Source organism: Lichenostomus cassidix, unplaced genomic scaffold (assembly GCF_008360975.1).
Source record: "Lichenostomus cassidix isolate B80296 unplaced genomic scaffold, HeHo_3.0 HiC_scaffold_128, whole genome shotgun sequence".
NCBI lineage: Eukaryota > Metazoa > Chordata > Aves > Passeriformes > Meliphagidae > Lichenostomus > Lichenostomus cassidix.
The window spans coordinates 1,114-10,360 of NW_028147371.1; the positions used below are offsets into that span (position 1 = coordinate 1,114).

At 55.9% G+C, this 9,247-nt stretch overlaps 1 protein-coding gene across 1 annotated transcript; it reads left to right on the forward strand.

Annotated features, from left to right (window-relative positions):
* The first annotated feature begins 2,816 nt into the window (after nucleotides 1–2,816).
* On the forward strand, nucleotides 2,817–3,788 carry LOC146423294 (serine/threonine-protein kinase pim-1-like). Its single transcript, XM_085044910.1, has 3 exons — nucleotides 2,817–2,858; nucleotides 2,941–3,307; nucleotides 3,547–3,788. The coding sequence occupies exons 1-3, from the start codon at nucleotides 2,817–2,819 to the stop codon at nucleotides 3,786–3,788; spliced, it is 651 nt and encodes a 216-aa protein (XP_084901036.1).
* The last annotated feature ends 5,459 nt before the right edge of the window (nucleotides 3,789–9,247 follow it).

Here is a 9,247-nt window from a genome sequence, read left to right on the forward strand (position 1 = left end):
GCACTGGCAGCACCAGTCCGGAGCTGTCCACCCTGGTCCATCCCGTGCTCAGCAGAGCATCCTGTGCTCTGTCAGCACTCTCTGCTCCTTCGGCAAGGATTTGGGATTCATGCCAGGCACAGACACTGAACCTCACCCCAAACTGCCCCGGTGCCATTGCTGTCCCCTCGGCGCTGGGCAGCTGCTGTCCCAGGGGAAGCAGGGACACAAAGGAAGCCAAGTGCAGCCCAGCTGCCCGCGCTGATCCAGACGAGCCCCAGGGACAAGGTCCTGCAGATCCACACGGAGCCCTCGGCTCCTGGCTGGGAACGGCTTGTGTTGTGGCTGCCCCAGCGGCCAGAGCGAGTCCTGGAGCTCCCCCAGCTCCTGCAGCAGGACCCAGGTTCCACCTGCTCTGCCAGGCCCTGCCCAGGGGCCAGCAGATCCACTGGCTCCATGCAAAGGGGGAAGACAAGAAGAATGCATTGGATGCAGCCCCCAAGGACCTCGAGCAAATTGTTGAGGAACATCCAGACCTTGACCTGATGTTTGCAAAGCTGCAGCTGGCAGAGTTCTGTGGTGCAGGAGACCCAGCACGGGAAGAGGAGATCTACAAGGAGCTGCAGGAGAAACACCCTGAGCCTCAAAGTCTGTCACACTCCAAATCTCTGCTGGAGAAAGTTCTTCCTCTCCAGGAAGGGATCCCGAGATGAGGCTAAAGCAAAGTTTGTGGCTGGTGACAAATTTCCTGTGCAGATAGAGCAGAGCAGGGACTGCAGGTGGAGGCTGGGAGCCTGGGAAGGAGGAAGCGTGGGGAAACTGTTTTGTTAGGGTTTGTTTTAGTTCTCCTTCTCATACTGTGATTTGCTTAGAAATCAATTCCATTAATTTCCCTAACTTGTGTCTGTTGTGCCCCTGACAGTGACCAGTGAGTGACCTCTCCCTGCCCTCATCCCAGCCCACGAGCCTTTCCTCCTGGGTTCTGTGTCCTGCACCTGTGAGGAGAGTGATAGAGCGGCTTTGGTGGCACCTGGCACCCGGCCAGGGCCAGCTCAGCCCAATAATCCCTGCAATTCATTCCCTCCAGGAAAGGTTCTTGAAAAGAGCAAACAGGACTGTGGAGAAGATTCCTGGAAAACTGAAACAGCTTTCCAGAAGTGAAATGAAAATGCAAAGAAACAATCTGAGATGTTTTCCTCTATTTATTTATGTGCTCTCCTTTTCCATGTTGCACTACTTCTCTATGGCATTAACTGGAATGGATCTCACCTCGAAGATCCATGACTTAGCATGTTTTAGACTCTCCGAAATACCATGAGTTACACACAGTTTGTCTTTCCCCGTTCTGCTTGGAAAGCAATGCTGGAGACACAAGTGCAGTGCTTGGGTCAGGTATGAATTCTAGAGACAGGGAATGTGCTCCACTAGTGTTTGACCCTCAGCAGGGACAATGCACAGAGCAGCCAAGGGGATTGCTGTGCCACTGTGCAGCAGTCAAGCCTCTGGATGTGGGCTGAACACGGCAAAGTTCCCGTGTTTGGACAGACTCAGGGGCTGCCCCCGGGGGCGCGCGGGGCTCGGCCGTGGGGAGCGCGGGGAACGGACAAACGGCCACTCGGACAAACGGCCACTCGGACAAAAGGCCACTCGGACTAACGGAGACTCGGACTAACGGCCCCGGAGCTTCAGTTGCAGCGGCGGCAGCGGCGGCAGCGGCGCAGCTGCAGCTAAGGAACAGTTTCTAGGACCCTCTCCGTCCCTTTCTCCTGCTCCTCCTCTCCCTCTCCCCCTGTCCCGCCTCCTCTCCCGGTGTCCCTTTCCCTGTGTCCCCTCCCTTTCGCGGGCTCCCTCTCCCCCTGCCGGGCGGGGCCATGCGCCCGGCCCGCCCCCTGCCCCGGCCGGGGCTGCCCCCTTCCCGCCCCCGGGCGGCCCGCCGCGCTCTCGGCTCCGACCGGCTGTCGCCGGCATGGCTGTGGCGCTGCTGGGCGGGCCTCAGTGGCCACGGCTGGGGCAGCATCGCCTGTCCCTGGCTCCGCCTGTGCGGGCGGCGGCCCCGGCTGTCCCGGCCCCAAGCCCGGCGCCAGCCCCGGCGGCCCCGGCTTCAAGCCCGGCGGCGGCCCCGGCTCCAAGCCCGGCGGCGGCCCCGGCTCCAAGCCCGGCGGCGGCCCCGGCTCCAAGCCCGGCGGCGGCCCCGGCTCCAAGCCCGGCGGCGGCCCCGGCTCCAAGCCCGGCGGCGGCCCCGGCTCCACCCGGGGCCCGAGGAGGACACACGCGGCTCGGCCGCTCCCGCCGCCTCGGCCGCAGCTTCCCCGGCCCGAGCTCCGCCGCTCAACAGCGCGGCCGCCGGCCCCGAGCCGCCCGTGCCCCGTTGCGAGGGCGATGCCCGGCCCGGGGCGGTGCAGAGGCGGTCGGGGGCCGCGGGTGGCCCCGGGCCGGAGGCTGAGATCCGCGTCTCGCCCGCAGGAACGACGCCGGAGGCCCTGCTGGAGCGGTACCGGGTGGGCTCGCTGCTGGGCAAAGGCGGGTTCGGCAGCGTCTATGCAGCGACACGCGTGGCGGACGGCGCCCCGGTGCGTGGCGGGGCTGGCGGCGGGCGGAGGAGGAGGAGGAGGGTGGGGCTGGGCAGGGCGGGCGGCGAGCTCATGCCATTGCTCCCCTTGGCTCGCAGGTGGCCATGAAGTGTGTGTCCCGGCGCCGCGTCCGGCATTGGGCCGAGCTGGTGAGTGAGCCATTGGGGCGAGCGGGAGAAAGCGGGGCGTGCCGGGTCCGTGGGGATAAGCCGGGGCCCGGCAGGCGGCAGGGCACCAGGACGCCTGCAGGGAGGGAAGGAGGGAGGGATGGAGAGGGAGCGGGAGCGTGGGCTCAGCGGAGGACGCAGAGCATCCCGGGCTGGCTGAGGGCATCGTTGTGCAGCCTCGGCACGGCATCAGCCCCGCTGACGGCACGGTGCTCCTCCCGCAGCCTGACGGCACCAGCGCACCCCTGGAGATAGTCCTGCTGAGCAAGGTGTCCACGGGGTGCCCTAGCATCATCCAGTTGTTGGAGTGGGCTGAGCTCTCCACCTGCATCTGGATGGTGATGGAGCGCCCGGAGCACTCCCAGGACCTCTCCCGCTTCATTCGGGCACGGGGCTTCCTGTCCGAGGAGGTGGCGCGGGAGCTGTTCCAGCAGGTCCTGGAGGCCGTGTGGCACTGCACCATCTGCGGGGTCCTGCACAGGGACATCAAACCAGAGAACGTCATCATCGACCTGTGCACGGGACAGGCCAAGCTGATTGACTTCGGCTGTGGCACCTATCTCCAGGAGGCAGCATACACCAGCTTTGCAGGTGAGCCCAGCCAGGGCTTTGCCCCCACTCCCAGCATCTGGTGGCCCAGCATGTCAGGGCCCAAGCTTGGGCCTTCCCAGGGTTTCCCAGGGCTGCCCTCTTGCAAGCCCAGGTTTGTGCACGAGTCCCAGGTGCTGCTGGCGAGAAGGCAGCGGCTCACACAGCGTGCCCAGGGATGCTGGGGCGAGGCTCTGGGAGCAGGCAGCGTTCCCCTGATGGACTGTGTGTGTATTCTGTAGGAACAGCAGCCTACAGCCCCCCGGAGTGGAAGGACTTCGGCTGGTACTACGGCGAGCCAGCTACCATCTGGTCTCTGGGCATCGTGTTGCACCAGATGGTCTGCGGGGAGCACCCGTTCAGCAGGGGCCGAAGTATCAGCTGGGGCCAGCTCCCGCTGCCAGAACGGCTCTCTCCAGGTGCATCCTCATCTCTGCGGCACGGGGGGGAAGAGCAGCGCTGGGAGACAGCGGCGGGCTCATGAGCTCCTGCTCTGGCAGCTGCTGGGGAGGTGGCACACATCCCACTCTCCTCCCAGGCAGAGAATGCATGGGGAAGCTTAGGCTGAGCTCTGAGCATATCCAGCATAGCCTGGGCGTGCTCAGGAATAGTGAGGCAAAGCAGACAGGAGCCTTCTTCAACTGACTGGTGCTTTCTGCTTCCTCTCCGCAGACTGCCAAGGACTCATCCGGTGGTGTTTATCCGTGCACTCCATGGACAGGCCATCCTTGGAAGACCTGTTCAGTGATCCTTGGGTGCAGGATATTCATCAGCCGTAGAAGAAGGGAGAGAGCCACACAGCCCATTGGATTCACTGGCCTGGTAAGTGGCAGCTCCACACAAATCCCTTGGCAATAAAAATCCAAGGAACGCAGCCTTTTTTGTCATGCCCGTGTCACGGAGCAGGGGCCATGGGATGGGAACACGCAGCTCTCTCATGTGCTGGAGCTGAGCTGCTCTTGCCAGCACTGCTGGCCACCACGAAAGCTGCTTTTGCTTGTCCTGCTCGGCGCACTTCAGCTGGGGCCCTGGGCAGAACACTGACAGCCTGGTCTCTCCCACCCCCAGGGAAGAAGGAGCCCCCAGAGGAGCTGCACCAGGTGGGGCTGCTGCTGGAGACACAGAGGATGACGTGGAGGATGACAAGATCTCCCTCGACCTGGCCCCTGGTAAGCTGAAGACGATGCACTGGGATTTGGGCACCTGCTTCAGAGCCAGGCTCCAGAGCCAACGTGCAGATGAGTCCACAGGCAGGGAGATGCTCCCACACGTGGGCATTGCACAGCCTGGCTGGGCACTGAAGGCTCCCTACCCGCTCTGCTGGGGCAGGTGCAGCTCATTCTTCAGTGGGCTGCCAAGCTGATTTTTAGCTGGGCTGGATCCCGAATGGGAGCAGCAGCCCCAGGCCCTAGCAGCAACCCCCAGCAGGCAGTGAGCCCTGGGCTGGGGCTGGAGCTGGGGGCAGCCACCCTGACCAAAACAAACCCCCATGGGGGGAGCAGAGGTGGGACTCCAGAAGCTGTGCAGCAGCAGGTTTGTTTGGTAGGGAAGGGCTTGGGCTGCTCCACTGCCCTTGTTTGCCCTGGGTTACCATTATTTTGGGGGAGCAATGAAGGGGGAAGGGAGAAACCTTGGTTTCCCCCAGCTGTGAGTGGGTTTTTCCCTGGCATGGAGGGGTCAGTCCTTCCTTGAGCTCCTGACAGTGATAATGTTGTAACTTTTTTCTTGTTTCCACCTTTGGTTTGTAATCTCATTATTTTGCTGTTTGGTTTTTAAAGGAATAACTCTCACTGTTGTCTGGTCTGGATGGAGCAGTGCTGGGACCAGCTGCAAAATGGCTCAGATGTGCCCTTGGAGAGAGGTGAGGACATCCTTTGGGAGCAACTTTTCTTCCAGCAGCAGATGCCATGAGGTGGATCCCCATCTTCTCAGCAGGGGTGGGATGAGGGCTCTGGGGAGATGGCAGCGAGCACAGGAGCATCCTGCTCTGGGCAGCTGCTGAGGAGGTGGCTCTGCCATGGCTGGCTGGAGGCTGGGCACATGTCCTGCCCTCCTGCTCTCCTCCCAAAGGCAGCAGTGATGGGGAGGTTTGGGCACAGCTCTGAGCTCAGCCAGCATGGCCTGGGCACTGCAGGCAGTTGGGACAAGGGGGACAGGAGCCTTCAGCTGACGGGCAGTTTCTGGTTTCTCTCCTTCCAGCAGGGCTCTGCGGATGCTGAGGCTGCTCTGGGCTCTGCCAGGGCTCTGCTGGGGCTCAGCCCTGAGCACGGCTGGGCCTGCTCTGCCCTCCCATTGCTCTGACAGCTCTGCATCAGACGAGCCTGTTCTGAGCACACCGACGGAGCTTTCTGCTTGTGCAGGTGAGTGAGACTCTCCCGCAGGCCCAGAGATTGCAGTGAGGGATACACATCCAATTGGCAAGAACCCCAACACTCCACAGTCCCAGCTGAACACCTGTATGTCCACAGGATGTTTTGTCTGTCCCACTCTTCCTTCCTTTTGTGTTGGAATTGTGCAATTGCACTTTCTTCCTCCTCTAGAAGTGCCACAAGTGAGCCAAACCTGGCGAGTGGGCTGTGTTCCTGAGGCAGTGCAGTCTGGAGTTGATGGATGAAGAATTCCCCTTCTTGACTTCCAAACCAGAGCAAAAAGCTGTAAGTGGGACTTTGCATTTTTAAGAAAGCACTGACAATTTCAAAGGGAATGCACAGCTTGTTCGCAGGGTGAGAAGGAAGGACATTTTCTTAATGGGATGGGGATCAGCAGAATCTGGATTCCCAGTCCTGCTCGGAGCTGGCAGGGCACAATCAATTTCCTATTGCTTCAACCACAATTTAAAATAACTTAATATTGGAAACAAAGTCCAGAATCTATTAAAAAAAAGGCTGCTGAGGGTCAGTAAGATAGATCCATGCTGTCGGCACATTGACAGTAAATAACTGAGTACTCTTTTACAAAAGATCAGTTACCTCTTGATGCAAAGTTACAGAAGATTTTACACTACACACCTGAGTTTTGTTTTTATCTTTCATATTTCATCTAGGCTTTTTTCTTTTTTTTTCTCTTTTTTTTTTCCTTAAACCAGGAAACCTGTCCTAAAAAGAAATGTCCTTTGCTCCTGGTTTTCATGTGAAGCAGCTCCCTTCCCTCTGGCCCCAGGGCTTGGGGCACTGTCAGCACCTGGTGCTTCAGCCACTGCTTCTGCTGGCATTGAGAGCAACAACCAGATTGTGGCTGATCCCGAGGGAGCAGCAGCAGGGCCTGGAGCTGATCCCTGAGTCTGGGGCAGGGCTGGACAAATGACCTCGCAGCAGCAGCAGCAGCAGCAGCAGCAGCAGGAAATGGAGCTGACTTTGAGCACAGCCCCTGCCACTCTTGCCTCCTGTTTGCAGTGGTGTCACAGCAGCCTGAGGCACCTGGGAGCCCTCAGTGCCAGCAGGGACTTGAGATGGCAGGCCCTGGGCTCCTGCAGGTTGTGCAAGGAACGGAGCTGGGCACTCCCTGTCCATATGGAGCTTGCAGATGGAAAAGGCTGCTGTGCCCAGGCAGCTCCAAGGGCAGAGAAATGAGGCTCTCAAGCACTTGATCTGGGCCAGTTCCACAGTCCTGGGCAGCAGCCAGCGAGCAGAGGGGGAACAGAGGGCACAGCAAGAGGGACAAAAGCAGTCAAGTGCAGAGACTGGAGAGAGCCAGACCTGGCAGAAGGAACAGCTGCTTCCTTGCACTCTTGAAGAAAGCTCTTGGCTGTTTCAGAGCACTGAAAGGCGTGAAGGGCAGAGAGGAGGTGACACCAAGCAATGTTCCTGTTTTCACACCCTCCCCTCTCAGTGTCCCAGAAGGAATTGGATGAACTGTATTCTTCTCTCATAGTCCTCTTGTTCATCATGAGCAGCTTAGCACCAGGAGCTAAAGGGCCTGAAGCCTCAGGCCTCAAGAGCTGACCAAGAGGGAACTTTCTGAGCAAATTAATGCTGCTAACATGGACCAGGCTGAATGGAGCAGATAAAATCCTGGAATTCTAGAATCCTTTCTGTTGAAAAAGACCTTTGAACTCATCAAGTCCAGCGTTCACCCAGCACTGTCAGCCCAGCACTAAACCACATCCCTGAAGTGCCAAGGCCTGAACAAGAGGCCTGACTGAGGCCTGAACAACAGGCCTGAGCCAAAGGTGACCTCTCGATGAACCTTCCAACCTAAGGTTATCTTTGTATCCACTCATTAACAAAACATGCATGATCATTAGCATTGTGATAGATGTATCCACTAATTAGTGAATCATGTATTGACTTTTCTGTATTTAGAAGCTAAACAAGGCCATGAAATCCAACATCTGGCCTGGTTTGGGGGTGTATGGTCAAAGTCAAATCCCTTGGTTCCTCCTTGAGCCCTGGCCAGGCTTTGGGAGAATCCAAGAGGAGAATGAATCCAGATGTTCCTGCACTGGAAGTGCTGTCAGTTTGTTTGTTCAGCACTCTCCAAGCTGGGCTCTCTCCCAGCGAGGTTGGAAGCGTCACCTGTGGCTGGACACAGCTGCAGGAATTCCCAGTGTCCAGAGTGGCTCTGCAGTCCTTGGCTGTGACAGCTTCCCCAGCTGATGTGTGGGGCTGGGTGATGGTAAAGTCTGAGGGTAACTGGTGATGGATCTTTCTAAATCCCTTCAGGCAATCTTTGGTAGGAATGATTGGGTGCATTGCTGAGCTTCTCCTGTTGTGATTCTCTGCTGCTCTGAACTATAGGAAATTGCACTGATTCCTTCAGTTGGTGTCTGTGTCTTTGGTGCTGGCCCTGCCCACTGGCAAAACAACATTGGCATAGTCTGTCCAGATCACAGCAAAATGTCACTTTTTAAATATTAATGTAAGGAATTGGTCCCATCCAAGATTCCTGGTTGGGAAGACCTTCCCTATAGTTGGCTGGCTCTGGAGTGGGCTGAGATCAGAGCACTGTGTGAGCAATGGGGAAGTCAGCTAAAAGAAGCTGATCTGCTGGATGTATTAAAATGCATCCAACATTGCATAAGGAAAAAGGAAAAGATCTTGTGGGTTTGGGAAGATGAGGATAAATTTTGTTAACAGTATATTGGAAAAAGCACCAACAGAAGGAACAATTGGTTTTGGAATGCTCCCACATGGAGCAACAAAAGTTTTTAATTCTGAGCTTAGATTTCTTTGTGCAAGTGAAATAATAGAATAAATAAATATATATATATCATTAAAATTATATGTAAAAATATAATAAAATAAGTATGTATGTATATATATATATAGATATAGATACAAAGAAAATAATAATGTGAAATAATGCTGACAGTTTGTTACCTTTTGCTGCTCAGGGATGTAACACTAAATACCCTACAGAAAATGTTTGGCCAGGACCTGAATGTCAGTGAGAAAATTGACGAGTTTGTTTATAATGAATAAAGGAGGATGGGATGAAATTGGCTATTTTTATAGGGTTTTCTGATTCTGTGATATGGAATGCTTTGTCTGTTACTGTGAGAAATAAAGTGATTAAGGCTGCTGGGTTTATCATATACCGCACTATCCACAAGCTGTAGGATTTGTAGAGTGGATAGAGGATTTGTTAAAAGAGCAGATGAAAAAATGAGGAGATGGGAACCTGTCCTGATGGAGAACCCCTTACAGGTCCACTCCAGAAGCTGCATGGCTGGACCTTTATGCTTTAGATTTAATGAGGATAAATCAGAAGGAAATGAGAGTTATCAATACCAAAACAGGAATTCAGATTCCTCCAGAACACTTTGGTTTGATAACTGCTCACTGCAGCTTGGCCTTGCAAAGTGTTCATGTCATGGGAGGAGAAATCGCTACAAATAATGAAGAAGAAATTAAATTCTGGTTAACAATACTGAACAAGATTTGATTATGCCACCCCATGACAGGGTAGGACAATTACTGATAATACAGTTTTAAAAACAGTTGT

Coding starts and splice junctions, on each gene's coding strand:
- LOC146423294 (XM_085044910.1), top strand. CDS start 2,817: ATGGAGAGGGAGCGGGAGCGTGGGCTCAGCGGAGGACGCAGA. Junction 2,859..2,940: donor GGCTCAGCGGAGGACGCAGA/GCATCCCGGGCT, acceptor CTCCTCCCGCAG/CCTGACGGCACCAGCGCACC. Junction 3,308..3,546: donor AGCATACACCAGCTTTGCAG/GTGAGCCCAGCC, acceptor TGTATTCTGTAG/GAACAGCAGCCTACAGCCCC.